At 42.1% G+C, this 19,811-nt stretch overlaps 2 protein-coding genes across 7 annotated transcripts in view; one reads left to right on the top strand and one right to left on the bottom strand.

The window, feature by feature from the left end:
- Positions 1 to 19,811, bottom strand: part of CCDC152 (coiled-coil domain containing 152) — a 32,143-nt gene that overhangs the window by 9,555 nt on the left and 2,777 nt on the right. For 4 of the 5 annotated variants that reach the window (XR_014517261.1, XR_014517262.1, XR_014517264.1 and 1 more), the window contains exons 2-9: positions 19,378 to 19,473; positions 18,602 to 18,707; positions 14,770 to 14,838; positions 13,301 to 13,365; positions 9,969 to 10,071; positions 9,448 to 9,575; positions 8,123 to 8,209; positions 7,283 to 7,370 (exon numbers count right to left, since the gene is read on the bottom strand). Coding sequence is in view for 1 of the 5 variants with exons in the window: in XM_083466259.1 (XP_083322385.1) it covers positions 7,283 to 7,370; positions 8,123 to 8,209; positions 9,448 to 9,575; positions 9,969 to 10,071; positions 13,301 to 13,365; positions 14,770 to 14,838; positions 18,602 to 18,707; positions 19,378 to 19,440 (709 nt within the window). In the remaining 4 variants the exon portion in view is untranslated. The remainder of the gene's footprint in view (positions 1 to 7,282; positions 7,371 to 8,122; positions 8,210 to 9,447; positions 9,576 to 9,968; positions 10,072 to 13,300; positions 13,366 to 14,769; positions 14,839 to 18,601; positions 18,708 to 19,377; positions 19,474 to 19,811) is intronic. The other variant, XR_014517263.1, reaches the window with a different exon arrangement.
- On the top strand, positions 52 to 7,186 carry SELENOP (selenoprotein P). 2 transcript variants are annotated; one of them, XM_083466312.1, is made up of 5 exons: positions 52 to 692; positions 1,625 to 1,834; positions 3,245 to 3,457; positions 4,209 to 4,326; positions 5,300 to 7,186. In XM_083466312.1, exons 2-5 carry the CDS (start codon positions 1,812 to 1,814, stop codon positions 5,561 to 5,563), a joined length of 618 nt encoding a protein of 205 aa, XP_083322438.1. In that variant the 5' UTR covers positions 52 to 692; positions 1,625 to 1,811; the 3' UTR covers positions 5,564 to 7,186. The 2 variants fall into 2 exon arrangements, 1 of the variants encoding a protein (XP_083322438.1); XR_014517273.1 differs by having other exon boundaries at positions 534 to 692; positions 4,209 to 4,852; positions 5,009 to 7,186.

Genomic DNA, 19,811 nt, shown 5'->3' on the forward strand with positions numbered 1-19,811 from the left:
TACTGCAATATTTTGTTGCAGATCACACTTCAACAACAACAACAACAACAACAACAACGCAGCCAGTGGAGACCTCCCTAGGGAGTGTTTGGGTCTCCGTCGCCTGCACCCAAGGCTTTGTGAACCTTTGGATCAGTATTGCCAATCGGTTTCAAAGTAGGCTGATACAAACAAAAGCCAGCTGTTGGGCAGGGAAATTTGCTCAGGCTCCCATGTCAGGAAAGGATGTGCATCGGGCCAAGGCAAGGACACAACGAAAATTGCGGGCTCAGCAGATACTCCTTTCCTTAAAAACAAGTAATAAGTTTTTTGGAATTAATGTCCTTCCTACACACGTTTTGACTCTACCACCAGCTCGGAGTTACTGGGGGGAGATTGGACACTGCACCACCCAAAAAAGCCACTTTTCCTGCACATTTCTTTTTCCCAGGACGGCAGGAAAAGCTCTTGTTACTTCCAGTTAGTTAACGAAAACAAACGTTTGGCTAGGTTTCGCTCCAGGGAGCTTGCAAGGACATTGCAAAAGAGTCCCCTGAACTTTGAACCACGCCTGCAAGTGATAAACAGGCGGAGTATAAATATCAGAGAACTGCAGCTGCTAACTAGATAGCTAGATTTGTTTTCTTTGCATGGTGTAGCTGGAGAGAACACAAGCGAAGTCGAGGAGCAGCCAAGCGAAGGGTGGGGCCCGGGTAAGTCTGTTGTTTCCTTGTCAAATTCGCTTTTCCGATTTCTGCAAAAGTCATTTTTTGTCTTTTTGTGTGTTGAATCGGGAATCGGTTTTATATATATTGTGCGCGCGCAAAGCGATACTTTAGTTTACAAAGTGTGATTCCCCAAGTTTGCCTCCTCGGAGGGGGAGTTGTCGGGCTTTGGTTATTTGTTTCCATAAAGGGGTTTTTGGAAAAGAATACAGTATATATTCCAGAATGTATATATTCCAGAATGTATCGAGTTCAGAGCTGCCGGAACAGAGGGGGAAAGGGGGGGAACCAGTTAAAGCTTGACATTAACAGTGCAATCCTATTAAATCAGAAGTAAGCACAGTCGAGTCCACTTTGCTCCCATGAAAGTGTTTACATAGGATTGCAGTTTAAGAAGTCTATGCAATGGGCATCCCCTCTCGTGCAGCCTTACTCACAAGTAAATATGCATAGGATCAGGCTGTTGTGCGAGTCCCGTGGTTTCCAAACACACTGTAGTTTTAGTGGAGGTTGACATCAACTGGCTTTTACTCAGAGTAGACCCATTAAAACTAATGGTGACAGCTAACTTAGACCAGACCCACTGGAACAGACCAGAGTAAAAGTTAGTTGAACACAACCTTGTATCTTTGAAATAAATACAAACGGGGAATGATTGCACACTTTGAATTTTGACATTTGTCTCAATTAAATTGAATATAGCAAACTTAAACAGCTGTTTGCTATAACTGCAGTGGTTCCCAAAGAAAGGGAAAGGCGAGGGGTGGGGTTGGAGTCTTTGAAAACAAGAAGTGGGACAGATTTATTGGGAGTCTGTTTATTCTGCTGCTCTGGAGGAGCCAGGGGCAGGAGGCATGTTCTGTGATTGGTGGGGTTGTGGGTGAAGCATTCAACTTGTTTTCTTTTCTTTTCTGCCAAAGCCCTGCCATGTGGGTTGGCCTGGGACTTGCCCTGGCTCTCTGTCTCCTCCCAGGAGGAGGGACGGAGAGCCAGGGTACCAGCAGCCGTTGCAGAGAGGCTCCAGAATGGCGAATCGGGGAAGAAGATCCAATGCTGGATTCCAGGGGTACCGTCACGGTGGTAGCCCTTCTTCAAGCCAGCTGATTCATGTGCCTGTTGCAGGCTTCTAGGTAAGACAGCCTGTGTTTGCATCTGCATTTTGGTGGGGGAGATTGGATCTTGTTGTCAAAAATAAGAGGCACGTTTATACAAGACAGAGGTGGGATTTTCTCCTTATTTTCATTCAGACTTACGGTGTCTCTACTTTTCCATGACTCCCCAAAGTGTTTCTGTTATAAAAGTTATTTTTGGCTCGCAAACTGAAATGTCTGGCTTCACTGCTTGGATTCTGTACTGCTGTTTGTAATAACAAAACTCCTCCTATAAGCTTCATTTTTCGTTTTTGGATTTCATCCAGAGCTTGGATGAAACAAAAGCAAACCAGAAAGTGCCCAAGCAACAGAGCACCACATGTTTCATAGGGATTATATAGCAGAGGTCATTAGTGCTTTCACAACTTCATAGTTCTCTTGCACACTGTCCCATTATAAACTTCCTTGGCTAGCTTTAGGGGGACATCAATCCATTCCACTTCTTATACGTATTGTTTCTTTAGTAAATAAAATACAGCTGTTCAGATATTAGGAGTATGAAAGTCCACAGTGCCCTGCATTCTTCAGATTGGGGTGAATGACCTCCAAAGCCTTATACTGTATGAGGGGGTGGTGGGAGACAGAACTGCTGATGTCTTGCAAAAGAGACCCAGATTGTTCAGGCTGCAGTGAGCAAGGAAAACCTCAGTTGCCAAATTAACTTCTGCTTTTCCAGTTTATTGTCCTCCAAGGGCATGCAATTTGCAGCTTCTGTGACAGTTACAGAAAGGAGGAGGAAAATGACTGATCCATTTCCACATTATCTCCACTTTTTAAAAAGCAGCATATTGCTACTAATTTTCAAGCATTAGTACAGTGCTTTTTGAGTAGGGGATGGATCAAAGGCTTTTTTGGCAGACATATGAAAAAGCCTTTAGAATGGCAATTGCTTTTCTTTTTTTTTACTTTTAATACAACCAGTTAAACAGTAAAGCGATTTGCCAAGGACATATTTTAAAATCTTAAATTCTTTGAGTAGACAAGAACCACATTTGTCCCACATGGCATTAAAATCTTCACATGCAATAATATTAATACCACTTGGCCAAATGTTCTGTTTTCCAATCACAACAAGCAAGCAAACTCCATTGCAAATACCTCCAGAGCCACATATGTGGTAATCTGAACTATCCATAAAAGGTCAGTGTCACTCATTTCTGACAACACCCTAGAAGATAGCATACACAAATAATATTTTACAGTTATGTTGTTGTATGCTGATCGCTTGTTTTAAATTCTAAGTTGTCCAGACACAAATAAATCCAGTAATAACAGTGGGAGTTTATAGATTCTGAGAAGCCACCATTTCATCTTAACAAACAATATAAACTGTCCTGAAGGAGGATAGTGCACTTAAAATATTCATTTTTCTCTCTGTGTGTCTATTAGATTGGAAGATCTGCAACTGAAGCTTGAAAGTGATGGCTTGGTAAATGTTTCATTTATTGTGATCAATCACCAAGGACACCATTCCCAACTGAAGTATAACCATCTAAGAGAGAAAGTTTCGGAGCACATTCCTGTATACCAGCAGGATGCAAAACAACCTGATGTCTGGACTACACTAAACGGAAAGAAGGATGACTTCCTCATCTATGACAGGTCTGTATATAAAGGAAAAGCTAGGAGATCTAAATGAACCTCATGGGGCAAGGTTTTTCATAGCACTGAGGAGAATAGGGCTGAGAAGGCCCTGCTTCCCATCCATATCAACCTTATTTCCACCATAAATGGGATACTAGGTTGTAGCCAACAGGCACATAGATATCAGTATGTTAGGGAGAAGAGTTCTAGTAGCTTAGCTGTCCCTTGCACATGCTACTTTTTAATATATAGGTATGTGTATTGATTTTGAAAATAAGGAAGCACATTCATTTATGTGAGTCCCCATTGCAACCCAGGCATGGGTTTATTGCCTCGGGACAAACTTTGCTGCTCTTGAAGGTTTTTATTGGCAGAGAGCTCCCTGTACTCTTAAAAGAGGCTTGAGAAGTAAGAGGGTGCCTGGAGGGAGCAGAAACATGCTCACAGGGAGAAAAATTGTCATGATTTGCTGTTGTAAGAGCCTGTGCAAATGGCATTTCTACCCCTGCAACCTAGCTATATAGGATTGAGGCAGCTGTGAAATGCTTGCAATAGATTTTTTATGGATTATAACAGAACACTGGACATCTAGCACAACAGAAATTCATTTCTCATTTCTAAAAAGCTCCACGTTATGGGTGGTAATAAACTTAAGTTTTGTTCCAAGTAGATGCATTGAAATTAATGAATATGACTAATAGTTGAATACAGTACCACCCCATGAATTTATTTCACATTGATATTAAAACCCAGGTAACTTTCTTTCTAGGTGTGGCCGTCTAGTGTATCATCTTGGTTTGCCTTACTCTTTTCTGAGTTTTCCATATGTGGAAGAAGCCATTCAGATCACATACTGTGAATCCAAGTGTGGAAACTGCTCTTATCTGGTACTTTTTTCTTTTCTTTTTTACAATATTCTTTTCCCATTGTGTGTGTGTGTGCATTTAATTGAATAAACAGAAACCTGATCAAGCATGTTTTAGCTTATATTCTGAACGTGATTTTTGAAAATCTTGGCTGCTATGGGCTTCATTTGTGGTGGAAACCTGCTATAATGCATGCAGCCGAAGTACTCCCACACCATTGGGTTCTAACTTACATATTCCCTACTGCTGAACCATTGTGCAGGCACGTCTTGACAAACTTTGTACCGGAAAGCACTTTGTGGCTCCATCTCTGGAGCTAAGTACGGGAGCCCTCCTGAAACCCATTTGGAAGCTCATTGGAAAGTCAGGATAACTGAATAAATAAATAAATAAAATGAGTGAGTTGAAGCCAATGAAATCCTACTCACAGCAGACTCACTTAAATTAATGAACCTAAGTTAGTCCTGTCCATTGACTTCAGTTTGTCTACTCATACTAGGGCTAGCATGGGATACAACCCTTTGGCTCTACAGCCCAGTGGCATAGCGTGGGGGGTGCAGGGGGGGCCGGCCGCACCAGGCGCAACATCTGGGGGTTAGGGTTAGGGGGCGCAAATCCACGGGTTAGGGGGCGCAAATTACTTGCCTTGCCCCGGGTGCTGACAACCCACGCTACGCCACTGCTACAGCCACCATGCAAATAGAAAGTCTCATCTTCTTAATGCCTCCCGCATGATACCAAAGAGCTGAAACCTGCATTTTCTTAACGAGTTTTGTGTTGATCGTAGTATCGTGAAATTTTACAAGTTACTATGGAGAGAGAAAATAGTTAAATGCTTTACCACCATTCAATATAAGGGCATTAATTTGAAGGTTGTAATTTTACACAGCAGGTATATAAGAATCGGCTAATATTTTGCATATGTATTTAAGGAGCCACATACCTGTCTACCGAAACAGGGTGCATTTATGTTGTCTGCACTTTTTCCTTCCAGACACCAGAGATTGAAGAAATATGCAGGAACATTTCAAAAAAGCCAGATGAAAAGCCAGAAGAGGCAGAACCTCCTCCCTCTCAGCACGACCAGTCACCTCCCCTTGGCCATCAAGGCCAGAAACCCCATCACCGTAGACATGGGCATCGGCATAACAACCGGCGCCATCAAAATAGAGGTGGTCAGGCAGGTAGTGAGGATGTTGTAGAAGCTGCCTCACAGCAACCAGCTGTGGAGGATCCCCCCCAGAGAAAGAGGCTTTGACGAAAGGGGAATGCTATTTGCCAGAGGCAGTTGAGCTGAAACTGGCAGGAGCTGACAAAGCCCACTACAGGTAACTGATGTTGACATTGTCGGCACTTGCTGTTTGAAGATCTAAATAGCATAGCCTCCTGACACTGTCGTGGTGAGCTCCCATCTTCCTGCAGGTGACGTGGGCAGCTGTTGGCAGAGAATGTCATTGAGTCTTGCCAGTGACGACTGCCAACGGCTGCTTGACAGCCAGCAGCAGCAGGCGAGCTTGCAGCTTCAGATGCCTGACAGTGAGTAGAAAGGGCAGAAAACTGAGCCTGAAAAACAAACTAAGCATCTTAAGACACTAGGGAAGAGTCCTCAATGTAGAATGCATTCATTGATGCAGGCATTGGTATCATCAGATTTTTCCAAGTTGATTGGAAGCACTTATTGGCAAGAGCCAAAGAGAGTTAAAATACATTGAGTGACTATTACATCAGTGAGCTTCCCATCTGGTACCGTTACGTGAATGCCTGAAAGAAAGCAACTTACGTAGCTCAGTCCACGAACCAATTAAGCCGGAGTACTTGAGTTTCATGTTTTGCAACTGTAGTTGAGTGCTATTGCTTAATTGGCTTTGTACTGAGTTGTTTGGGTAAGCTGATTTGCCTTTAAAAAAACAACAAGGAAATTCTCGTAATGGTACGGATTTTTGTTTTTCAGTGCCCATTTAAAGTGTTTGCTACATTTAGTTACCTCATCTTTCTGGTTTCCTCTTCTACCATTCTGTTTGCATTTGTGAAGACAGAAGCATAAACTATAACCTAGGGGCTTCTGTTTGATGTATAGCAACCAAGAACAGGAGAGGAGAGTAAAGATGTGTTAACTACTTAAAAACAACTCTTGGGTTTTTTTTGAAAACCAAGTAAATATATAAAAATGTGAATTTCCCCCCACTAAAACTTTAGAGCCACTTAATGATCAAACTGTATTGTAGAAGTTGATGTACTTTTAAAGTTTGTGTGTGATGGCTGATATTCCAAACAAAGGGATTTGCCAGAATTTCTAACAGCCAAGTAATAGATTTTGGACGAGCACATTTAAGATCCTGTGGCAAAAAGACTAGAATAGACTATGAATCTTTTTGTGTTTTTGTGAAGGTCCCACCAAAGCTAAGTATCAGAGCTATTATGCATTTGGGGTGCAAGGTGAAGCTGTGATAGAAACAGGAACAGGGTCAAAAACATCTGTTGATCAGATTTAAGTCTTGATCTATCTATCTCGCAGTTCCTGTTGGTTTGTCATTCTTGGACTGGTTTTGGTAACTTTTATAACAGATTAATGAAGCTTGTATGTTTCTCTTTAGCTAAATAGCATGTCTCATTGTTAACACCTTGTCTTTCTGAAATGAATTTTTGAGTGTTTGTGTGTGGAGGATTTAGGCATGAAAGAAAATGTTCAACACAGGAATTGCTTAGATGGTGCTTGCTATAGTTCATGATGGTTTCATAGGGAAAGTCACTGCCCTACAAACTTGAATTTTTTTTATGGTGAACACTTGTTAAGCATGAAAGTAGTTAAGAATATAACTGGAAAGCATGTTTTGTTGATGATGGATAAGAGAACTTTTAATAAACCAAAACAAGCAATTAACCTCTTGTGATACTTGTCAGTTACACTTCCTAAACAGACAACTTGTGTTTTCATGTAATTCTCAAAACTGTCAACATTTGAAATGGACACCTTCACCTTTGCCAAGCCTCTGTTCCAAGTTTCTGATGGTATTATGGAGAACTTCAATTTCCTTATTCTTCTCTTCTTGAAGATGCTGAAGCTTCTGCAAAGATTAAAGCAAATGCTTTATTTCCCATTAGAACTTGGTTCCAAGATAGTGTATATAAACAAAGGTGTCATTGCTTTTGGGGAAAAAATCTTCAAATACTTTTCAAAAGTTTGTGTGTATTATATGACATCCAGGCACTGAGTCAGCTTGGTGGTCCCACTGGAAGTTAGAGCACTTACTTAATTAACTCCATATTTTTTGCCTAAAACATAGCACAAACAATGAGGACGAGACCTATGATAATCACCTCCTGATGCTCAAAAGTTGCTACATTTCTTTCTGTACCCATCTTGCCACTTCTATTCTACAGCCAAAGGGATTTTAAAAGCTTCATTTAATAATTCTGCAAAGCCTGAAATTTAAAATACCACAACCAGGGTACATTAATTATTGCATATTTTTCAGTGTTACAGAAATGGATGGGAGTTGCAGACAATGTCACCCTGATGCATGTGTACACAGTGCTCACAGTGTCATTAAAAATGGGGGAGTGCATATAGATTAGGTCAGTCTTAAAAATGAACAGAGAAGCCCTTTTAGATAGGGGATTTTCGCAATGGTTGGCACTCCTCAGAGGAATAGGAGAACTGGGCCAATGAGTTACACTTTCAGAGATATTAATATATAGTGATGAGGGCAAGACAAAACATTTAAAGTCAAATCTCATTGTCAGAAATACTGTGCGCCATCCAAGTATTTAATGAAACACAGACATTTCAGATATTAGAAAGTGCTGGAAAACATACCCTTCTGTAAATGTTTTGAGGCAGTGAAGTGGGATTTGGATAGGACTTGGGCATTTTGGTCTGAAGCTTTACCAATTCAGCATTGAACTGAAACAAAAACACATGTTAATATGTTGATAATGGAGGACGAGGAAAAACCCATACAAATATTTCTACTTTAACTATTCTTGAGCCAGTGTGGTATATTGGACTAGGATGGATGAATTCCAGGTTTAATCCCCACTTAGCCACGAAGCTCAGTGGGTTACCTTGGGCCAAGCACCACCTTGGGCCTAATCTACCTAAGAGGGTTGTTTGGGAAACTGTGTACAGTTTTGTTCACCATAATGCAAGGAGGATACTGTAGAGCTAGAAAAGGGTGACGAAAACGACCACAGGGCTGGAGAAACTTGCAGGAGAAAAGGCTACCTGGAGCTATTGGACTTTGGGGGGGGGTGGCTTCCAAAGGGATAAGAGAGAGGGGCATAAATTATGCATGGTGTTGAGAAGATTGAGTATTACACAGTTCATAGTTAAATTCTGGACATTGTTACCATGAGAGATAGTAAAGGCTACCAACTTGGATGGCTTTAAAGGGAATTAAACTCATGGAGGATAAAGCCAGTAATGGATACTAACTATGATGGCTGTACTACCTACGTATCAGAGATGGTGCATCTCAGCACCCCAGTTGCTAGGGGACAGGAGTGGGAGAGCATTGCTATACTCCAATCCCACTTGTGGACATCCCATAGCCATGTGGTTGGCCTCTGTAGGATCAGAATGCTGGACTAGATAGACTTTTGGTCTAATCCAGCCGGGTACTTCTTATGTTGTTAAATGTAATATAAATTTATTGCCTGGGTCATGCCTGTTTTGAAATTTATAATTAAAATCATAGGAGACAGTGGGGAAATTTGCAACCATGTGACAAAAGAGGGTAAGGTAGATATTAAAACATTCAAAGTATGAATACATTTTCAGTGCTGCTAGGAGCAAAAAAACCCCAACACTTCAAAATATTTTTCTTGCTCCCACTGCTTTTTCATAAATATAACAAGGAAACAAAAATTATAAGCAACATAATTCTAATAGCTCAATCTGAAACTCATTTATTTAGATTACATCTAATTAATTTCAGTGGAAATTATTCTCAATTATGGCAGAATAACAGCCTGCTATAAGGCTCTTATCATTTATCCAGTAAAACAACAAGCTAGGCTCTTCCTAAAAAGTTATACTTCCTATTCACAAGTTACGACTTGTATTTGCATATACTTCTTTATAAAACAGACCCAATCTTTTATCTTCTGGCTTCTATCTTGAGTTTCTAGTGCATACTGTACCTCTATTTGCAATTTGATTATCTCATCCTGTTTTTCTTTTTCTTGTGCTCTGAGTTGTTTAGTTAATTCTAAAATCTCCATATCTTTTTTCTCTATTAGTAGCTTGTGCTCTTTCTCCATGGCTTCAACTTGAACAAAATTAAAATAATGTAAAAAAATCATTACATTTAATCAAATGGCTTTAAGGTGATGAGAAGCTGTACGTTTGAAAATGTTACTCAAAAATTTGCAAGAAAAGCTGGGGTAATAAATAAGAAACTTTTTAATTTTAGACACACAAAAAATCAATATGTAAACATTATTTTAAAAAAATTGGAGGAGCAGATTAATCAAAGATGGTGCTGGTTAATACATAACAATTTTAGGGGATCCAGATAAGCTGGAATTTATCCACCATAGTTAATTCCAAGACTACTGTTCATTAGTGAAAAAGAACTACCGTAGGTAGTACCAAATATTTTGCTTTAAAGCATGAGAAATCTCAGCATCACTCACATATAGTGTACACAATTTATGCTTACATTTTATATTCACGTCATAGTGCAGCTTCCATTGTTCAAGCTTGTGTTCCTCCTCCTTCTTTTCAATTTCTCTCATGAGTCTATCAACCATATTTTTATGTTCCTATAAATTGAGTTAAGCAATCTTTTAAAACAAAACACCCAATAGCCAAATTTTCTAGGTAGTTTAAAATAACAATACAATTAAAATCTCGAGACTATATAATGTAGCATAAAGCTTTCCAGCAGCAGAGATTATAAAACAATAAGCAACTGATCTGTCTAAACAAATTTCAGTTGCCACAAAATTCCCTGAATCCTCTTTTTGACATGTCTTTGAACTGCCAACACTCCTTTCAAAATTAACTTTGGAAGTAATGAATTCATTCAGAGGCCAGAGAATCCAAGGTCTGATTTCCATTTATAGAACAGGAATAATGCGCCTCTCCCATCACCTAGTTTACAGTGACAATCTTTTTAAAAAATCAGTCCTATTTAGCTCAATAAGTCTTACTTTAAGAGCACAACTTTAGCTGCAACAACTGGATTTAAGTTAATTTAACCCCCAGATTATGGGGCCAATTCACACACCACAAAGCTTGTTTGCTTTTCCACTCCTTCCGGAAAAATAACTATACTTGCCCAACTACCAGTGCCTGTGGGATTGCAGAACAGGAGGAAGGCACACTATGGTCTCATTCACTATGGTTAATCCATCCATTGGCTAGAGGGCTGCTGGGAGATTGTTGGTTGGACTTGTACCTCCCAGGAACATCATGCCAAGGTGAAGACCAGCCTGGACCTATCCACTGGTCAGAGAGGAATAGCCAAACAGGAGTTTACTCTGGGCTCTCAGCTGGAAAAACACTTGATTCCAACTACCAGTTGCCTTCAGATTGCAGAAGTGAAGGAATCATAGCAGCCTGAGGAAATGAGGCTGCTGGATCGGTTGCAGCACCTCTATCCAAGCAAGATCACCAGCAAGGGAAGATCTATGGAATAACGAGCCTCATATAACCAGCATTCCTAAGTATAATTAATGCACGAAGGTGTTAATACCATTGAGTAAGTAGTCCCATCAGGCTTAGCTATGTCACTTCCCCTTACCTTGGGAGAATATAGGTAACCAAGCCTTTGTTACCACCCAGTCTACCTGTGAACTTGATGCGTGAGGAAGACTGAGGTGGTTGCTCCAATTCAGCTGCATGGCTTTCACAAGCCTCTCTTGTGTTCCTTTACCAACCGTTGGGGAACTTCTACCATTTTGTAACTAAGCCATGTTTTACTGCCTGTGCAACTTTTCTGACTGATTGCAGCCTTACTCCAGTTGTCAGTGGAACAAAATTACTTTGGCTGAACTTGTTTGCAGCTTACCACTTTAAATGAAACTTGAAAAAAGACTTAGAAAATGTAAAACTGCTATATGCCCCATCAGACTACTAGACAAACTCCTTGGTCAGGTGTCTTTCCAAGCCCTTTTAATAGGGCAGTGTTTCCCAACCTTTTTTGGGCAAAGGCACACTTGTTTCATGAAAAAAATCTCGAGGCACACCACCATTACAGTCCCGTGACGTCAGCGCGCAGCGTCACGCCGGGAGGGACATGAATTGCTAGCAAATTACATAATCACCTCCTTGAGGGCTGGCTCATCTTCTCCGAAGGCAGAACCCCATTAATTAACAGCACAGACTCACACCATAGCCAAGACGAGGGGGGAAACCTCAGTCATGCACAGTCATGCACATGTGGGGGCTAAATGAGGACGAAGACCGGGCAGAGAGCAGGGTTCAAATCACCCCACCTGGCCAGGACAATCCCTGGGTGCTCCCTTGGGCCACTCGCCTGACCCACCTCGCAGGGCTGTTGTTGCGAGGATAACACGGGGAGAACCACGCGCGCCCCCGGGAGCTCCTTGGAGGAGAAAGCGGGCGATGAATGCAATGCACAAAATATATGAGAGGCGACCAGGTTTTGCAGGTGAGGGGCCCCCGCCAGCCTCCGCTTCCAACGACGCCGAAGTTTCCCCCCGGGCTCGGCTCGGGGAGCAGCGCTGCTCCCCCCCGGCTCCCCTTCGCCCTCCCGGCTCTCTCTGCCACCCACTGGGGACCCCCCTCACCTGCCAAGTCCGGAGCTCCGGTGGAAGTTGCATGCATGCATGCAGGGCGCCGCGTTGCCATTGCATTGCACTGCACTCCATGCAACGCCTGCACGCATGCATTGCCTTGCACGCCCGCCAAGGGGTCTCCCCGCGGTCCGATGCGTCCCCTCCGGCGCGGATGCAGCATTGCAAAAATAAAAAACCCCCGACACAGCCCTACCTGGGGGGCAGCCTCCGCCTCCGCCTCCGCGGGGATCCCCGGGCTCCATCCTGCCGCCCGATCTCCGCGGGGGCGCAGGCAGGCTGCTTGGGGTCTGCGCGGAAGAGCCCCTGCCCGCCCGGCCGCCGCCGCCGCGCTCATTCCATGGCCGGGAGAAGAGCGCTTCAAACAAAACGCCCGGCCCGCCAGGCCACGCTGGGAAACGTAGTTTGCGCACCCCGCGCGGGCGTGGAGCCCAAGGGCGAGGGGACTACGGATCCCGGCAGCCCCCACGCCAGGGACGGAGGGGGAGAGGCCGGGTGCAGGGATGGAGGGACGGGTGGGCGAGCGAGTGAGTGAGTGGCAGCCGCCAAGCCTTGGCCGAGAGCCAGGAAGGGCCTCCCCGGAGGAGGAGGAGGAGGGAGGCGCAGAGCGGAAGGGAGGGAGGGAACCCCAGGGGTCATCTAGTGACGGCGCCCCAATCGAAAATTTGACTTTAAAAAAAAAAATCTTTCGAATTTTTTAATTTTTCCCGTGGCACACCAGGCAACATCTCGCGGCACACTAGTGTGCCGCGGAACAGTGGTTGGGAAACACTGTAATAGGGGATGAACCTGGGTTTGCATTCAAAAGCATACCATGTGACTGTGGTCCTTCCTTTCCAAAATGAAGGAGATTACACACTTGCAATTTATTGTTGCTATGCAGGATTATACGTATTGAAATGGTTGTGACTTCCACCATGATTGCATAATGCCACACGGAATGAAGCAGTTAATATATTACCCTGCTCTTTTGGATAGATACATGGGAACAAGTGTTTGTGATGTCAGAAGATGAGCCAAAAACAAATTAAGACCAAGTATTTGAAACCAACACTCTAATCTGATTATTGTCAAGTAGCTCATAACAATGAAGATGACAATGCCGATATAAGGGGGAAAAATCAAAATGAGAAATTGTCAAAAGACAACTCCTCTCTCTAGAAAGTAGGTTGATTCTCCATACAGTCTTCCATAGAAAGAAACCTAAGGTTTTGAAGATAGATGCTCTCACCTGTTCACGGGATTTTAGTTTCTCTTCTAAATTATGAGCTGTGTACTTCAGTCTCTCACTTTCATCTGTGTAAGGGAATTGTTGACAGTCAGACTGGAAGAATAATTTTGTACATGTTCTGTACGAAGAAAGAAAGAAAGAAAGAAAGAAAGAAAGAAAGAAAGAAAGAAAGAAAGAGGGAGGTGTATATGGACTGAATAACAGCCCTTGACATCTTGAATGCTCGCTAGAGCGTATATGCATGGGGCCTTTAAAAAGTTAAGATAACTTCCCCTTCTTATTCTATTGTTGGATGATCATTTTAGGAATTTTGTATGTGGTATATATTTTTCTTTGGCTTTTTATTGATTTTACCAGTTTGCATTTTATCTTGTTAAGTTGCTTTGAAACTTTCTTTGATATAAAGTAACTAACAGACTGAATAACTAAATAAATGTCTATGCAAGTAAGCAAAAGAGGTAAGAAGTGGGAGAGTCAGGAACTTTATAAACTCCTTGTCATTTTCCAAACCTATATACTCACCAGCATTGTGCTGGATTATCTCCCCAACCACCCAGGTGTGATGGCCTGGGAATCCGATTCAGAGGATGAACCGGAGGAATCCTAGCCTGCACAGGAGTCCCCGCCTCCAGGGCCGGCTGAACTGGGGCAGGGCCTTGATCCTCAGGAGCAGGCACCAGGTGAATCCATTCTGGCTCCAGAGGTGGTTGAGGACTTAGTGCCTACAGGTGAGTCTCCCCCTGGGCCCAGTAACCCTTCAGCCTCTCCTGAACTGCAGAGGCTCAGGGCAGAGAGGCGAAGGGAACTGGTTTCCCCCAGGAGGAGTGCTCGCCTTAAGGCCAAGAGAGGCGGGTCTCCTGGGGGCTGGGACCGCCCCTGGCCTTAGAGAAGATAAAGGCCAGTCAGCCCGGTCCCAGGTTGAGGAAGCAATGTCATCGTTGAGTACCTGCTCCTACCTGGACCCAGACCTGACCTTCCAGTGTTCCTGTCCCCGCCCGGCTTCCTGCTTCTGACCTTCCAGTGTTCCTGTCCCCGCCCGGCTTCCTGCTTCGGACCTCGCCTTGCTCCTTGTGAACTGTTTCCAGGCTAGTGACTCAGGACTGGACTTTGACTACGACAACGGTAACCTTCCCCCCGGGACTAGCATACCAGGTGACTATGCCAGCAAAAAAATGGATAATGACATGAAAATAACCTTGTGCAACATCTGCCAATGACGCACAAGCAGAGGTTTTCAACCAAAGCAGCATCCTATGCCAGACACACAAGACTGAGCTGTATGCAACTTGTATTGAAGAAGTTTAATAGAGATGCCTAAATACAACTACTTTTGCTGATGCATATCTATATGCATACTGTAGTCAACCCTTGTTGGAAGCTCTATTCCAAATACTGTGTTCTAGTCCACACAAGAGCAGTCTCTAAACACATTAAGAACAACATCAACACTGCAGCTTGCTTTCTTTTACCTCTCAAATTATACTGGTTTTCTATAGTTTGTTGGAGACCTTTAATCACATTTTGGAGTGTAGCACATTCTTTTAAAAAGAAAAAAAGAGAAATTGGTACACTTGAATTACTGCAATAATTTAATAATTATTAAACTGCACCATAACATTCAAAGCTATCTTAAGGTAAAGGTACCCCTGACCATTAGGTCCAGTCGTGGACGACTCTGGGGTTGCGGCGCTCATCTCTGTACCTATTTATCTACTTGTACTGGTATGCTTTCGAACTGCTAGGTGGGCAGGGGCTGGGACCAAACAACAGGAGCTCACCCTGATTCAAACCACTAACTTTCCGATCGACAAGCCCTAGGCTCAGTGGTTTAGACCACAGCGCCACCCACAAAGTTATCTTAGTCATCAGCAATACATATTTCCTTGTTTTGGTGTAATGAAGAAAAAATTATACAGGATGCTGTCTTTCTAAATCATGCATCTTCTTTGTAGACATCATTGAAATTTTACAAGTTTGCCCGCTATTTAAGAATCAGCAAAATAATTGCATTTAAAGAGGTGTTCTCAAGTTTCATAGGGCTTCTTGCAGTTTCAAGAAGTGAACACAAGATGGACCTCTGGCATCCCCATATCGTTCATGGCTTCTATACTTATAAAAATACAAAGCACTGCTTTATATTGAAATGCATGTACAGAGGAACATCTCCAAGTAGCATTATAGACTCATTCTCTTTCCTTTTCCCTTACTTACCACATAACAATGTATGCGACAACTCATATTAAAGTGATATCTTTTCTGTACCTCATAGGAAAAGCTCCAGTGGCCCTGCTCTTCCTAATCCCACCCCCTGCAATATTGTCTAGATGAGAACAGCCAATGCCTTTGCACCAGTTCTAGTTTCCAAACCATTTCCCAGATGGAACATATTGGAAAAACACACCTTGGAGATTATTAACTTATTTTGATTCCTTGTTTTGACTTTTTTATTTTAAAATAGAGCACCCCATTGCCAACTTGCCCTCAGGATTGTGGGTGCCTGCCTCCGCAATGCAGAAGTGTGACGTCCCATGCACACGCCTGAGCGTAGTGCGTGTGATGTCACACGCACTATGTACAGACATGTGCGTGTGACATTACATGTCCGCATTGCAGTGGCTGGTGGCAGCGGCTCCTCTTCCTCCTTCTCTCTGCAGCCAGCGAGGCACCCTTTTCCAGGAGGAGGGACTCAGACACCAAGACAGACAGAGAGACCCTGCCTCAGCATCCCAGAACCCCTCCACCTGCAAGCTTTTCTCATTGGCTTTGTGGGTGCCCGGCCCCCACAATTATGGCTGGTGTAGTGCACACATGCATTACATTAAAAACATTCTGCCTTCATTGCTATTGTTTTATTAACACAGAGACTTAATGGATAAGAAATTTTAGTTGATTTTTTAAAAGATCAATTAATCATGTGATAGCATTACTTTAGGAAGACTATCCAGCACTTTTCACCATCAAAATCATTTTGCTAATGTCTGCTCGGTCCCAGCTCCTGCCAACCTAGCAGTTCAAAAGCATGTCAAAGTGCAGGTACATAAATAGATACCACTCCAGCGGGAAGGTAAACAGCGTTTCCGTGCGCTGCTCTGATTTTGCCAAAAGCAGCTTAGTCATGCTGGCCACATGACCCGGAAAAACGTTGGCTCCCTCGGCCAGTAAAGTGAGATGAGAGCTGCAACCCCAGAGTTGTTCGCGACTGGATTTAACTGTCAGGGGTCCTTTACCTTTATTGGTTTTTTATTTTTTCCATAACAATACAATTAACAAAAACAATAAAGTCAAAGGAAAACATGTCAGGATAGAATGCCAATTCACAATACCATTTTGCAAAATAAGGCACATATTTTGGTCTTAAATCTGGAATGCATCAAATGTAGTGCAACCAAGACAGGAAGCACTGTTCCATAATCAGATACTTATCTTATGTTAATATCCTATTTCAAACTTTTAATATTTTTTAAAATGCTAACTAGCCCTGGAACAAGGGCAGGCAAAGCCACGGTAGAATTTGGAGGCTGATGGGCAAAGCTGGAGGATCAAGAGTATAATGGGCAGAACTTTTTGAAATATGGAGCTTATTACCTAGGGACTCCTCAGACCTACATCAGCCCTAATTTATGGAGAAGATTGCATTAATATCTGCATTGCTTGCTTTCATCACATTATTTAATGGAGGACTCCAGTGACTTGCTAGTCCCTGTCTAAATCAGGAATGTAAAAAACCAGGCCAATTCTTAATAAGTCAAAAGCTGTCATTGTGTTTTTATATCATTCCCTTTCTTCACAAGAAAAGCCGTTGTATTAGCAGAAGTTGGAATGGTTGGTCAAATATATCATTTGCCATGTCAAAATATCTATGATTAAAGGCAGTTTCCCCCCAGTCTGCTCTAGCATTTGAAGCATGCTTCATAGGCTGTAAATTGTTCCATGCCCACCCCCACATTACAGTCCTCAGCTCATCTGCAGATTTGCAGATCACTAAGATCAGACACACCGAAAGAACATTTATTTTACAAAAGATATAATCCAGACATAGCCCTTCACAGATAAATATAATCGATTTTAAGCATTCATCCTAAAATGCTTCACACTTTTAGTACTTTTTACATTGTGAAATGAATTCTTGCAGTAAAGACAGGCGACCCATTATTCTTGTGATATAGTACACAAGACCTGCTATTCTATGCACACTTACCTAGGAGGTATAAGTCCCATTTAACTCACTGGGCTTACTTACAAGAAAACCTGCAAAAGATTGGACTGAAGGGCAGAACAAGAAAAAAAAGCTCCTCACAGGTTATCGACTTATCTACACCATCATGAATGCATATGTTTGAGGTCATAAACTGTTTTTCAATAGAAAAGAGGCTTTATTCTTAGAAGAAACGTCTCCACAACTGCTAAGTTACAGTTTTACTTCTATAGACTTTTTTTTACCTACCATAGTATATAAATTAATTTTCACCTTTGTTAATATTAAAACTTCCTAGTGTTTCACCTAAGGATGCTAATAGACTTGGACAGCACTCAGTTTTCATATATCCAGATACGTAGAATCTATTTTTCTTCCTAGCAGACATGTTGTAGGTACCAACATGATACCTGCACAGCACTTTAAAGAGTCTCATTTGAGCGTCAGCTGCCTCAGACCCTCCAGGTGTCCGCATTTTCCAGGGACCTCCCTGATTTAGATAAGCCATCCCAGTTTCTGATTTGATCCCGGAATGTCCCATTTTTCCTTAGGATGCCCGTATTTTCATTGGAGAAATATTGGAGGGTATAGAGTTATCCAGCCCCTGAGCCATCTGAAGGTAATCTTGTATAGGGAAGGTTTTTTTTTAATGTTTAATGTTTTATTATGTTTTTATATATGTTGGAAGCTGCCCAGAGTGTCTGGGGCAATCAAGTAAGATGTGTGGGGTAGAAATAGTAAAATTATCATTATGGAATGGGACGGCCCTATTTTCATTGGAGAAATGTTGGAGGGTATGCTGCCTTCTCCCACATTCTATTTTAAGACTTTGACCAGATGCAGACTCACGGCATTATCATCAGCCACATCTTTTGCCTATCCCCTTTTTTTACTGTCTAACCTGATGAAGTGTTCTGGAGAGCTTGGTTATCTTAATATACCTAATAAACTTTGAGAGATAACCAGGTTAGTCTGCTGCAGCAGAATCAACATAAAGCCATGTAGCACTGTGGAGGCTAACAAATTTATTATGGAATAAACTTTAATGGGCACAAGTCCACCTCATCAAATCTGTGGTTATAAAAACAATGCCAAGGAATGCTTACCTTCTTTAGCTGACTCTTCCTTCATTTGGCTTGCTGTCAGTAACTTGTTTGTTTCATCTAACTGAAGACTAAGAATATTATTTTTTCCATGAAGCCCTGATATTTTCTGTAAGAAAAGTTGAGAATTCAAAATTTAACAAATTGTTTAACATTACCCTCCCATCTTCACAGTCGCTCTAGGGCCTGGGCAATAAAGTCTAGCCATGTGCTGTTTAGGCAACAATTAATTAGAGACCTGAGAGCATTAACCACAAAAAGTTACCTCAGAGCAATTATGGAAAGGTTTCATAGAGAACCTACAGCTGTGTTTTGGGTGATGTCTGAATTCATCTGCTGACTTTTGTACTTTACTCTTTTTTTAAAGCTGTCTTTCATTTTGCAATTATTTCTTGTATTATTTATTTATTTCATTTATAAATCACTTCCCATGAGGCATCATAAAGCGATTCACAATACATATACATAGATGTATATGTATATGTGTGGTGTGGTATGTGTGTGTATAACAACTGCATACATAAAACAATTAAACACACACACACATACAGTGCTTTTTTCTAAAAAAAATGTTTAGGGGTCCTCTCATTTTGACTTAAGAAAATCACCATTTTATAGTTCAAATCAGGAAAAATAAATACAGTAAATGGACAAAAGTACAAAGATTCACAAAATGTTTAGGGGTATGCGTACCCCTGCGTTCCCCCAGAAAAAAGCACTCTCTGTGTGTGTGTGTGTACACATTGGCATAACAATTAAAGGATCTATACTCTTCTTACCTTTTCTATATTTAAAAAGCCCTCTAAAAGTGCATCAAGATTCACCACACTGATTTTCTTCATGACTGCTTAGCTGCACAATTGCCCGGCTATCTCCTGTGTAATATACAGTGTATTTAAAGAGAAGAAAACAATAACAGATAGCAAAAACTTCTGAGCAAACATTTACAGGATTGCATTTGCTGCATTGTAAGCCCTTCCCAGCTATGAACTCATTGGATGGTACAGGAACATAGGAAACTATCTTAGATCAAGCCAGACCATTGGTCCACCTATCTCAGTAATGTTTACTGACTAGTTTACTGACTAGGGAGCGACATTGACAGCTCTGCCTGAGGAGGCCTGGGAAACTGAACCCGGGGCTTTCTGCATGCAAAGCAGATGTACTACTGAGCTATGTTCCCTCCCTTGTCAAATCACACTATTTTATATCA

This window comes from Podarcis liolepis, assembly GCF_965112155.1.
Source record: "Podarcis liolepis genome assembly, chromosome: 11".
Taxonomy (NCBI): Eukaryota; Metazoa; Chordata; class Lepidosauria; order Squamata; family Lacertidae; genus Podarcis; species Podarcis liolepis.

What these genes read in the sequence shown, in the direction of transcription:
- SELENOP (XM_083466312.1), top strand. Translation starts at nt 1,812, where the DNA reads ATGTGCCTGTTGCAGGCTTCTAG. An exon ending in GACTTCCTCATCTATGACAG is followed by an intron (nt 3,458 to 4,208) that starts GTCTGTATATAA and finishes CTTTCTTTCTAG; the next exon opens with GTGTGGCCGTCTAGTGTATC. An exon ending in GTGGAAACTGCTCTTATCTG is followed by an intron (nt 4,327 to 5,299) that starts GTACTTTTTTCT and finishes TTTTCCTTCCAG; the next exon opens with ACACCAGAGATTGAAGAAAT.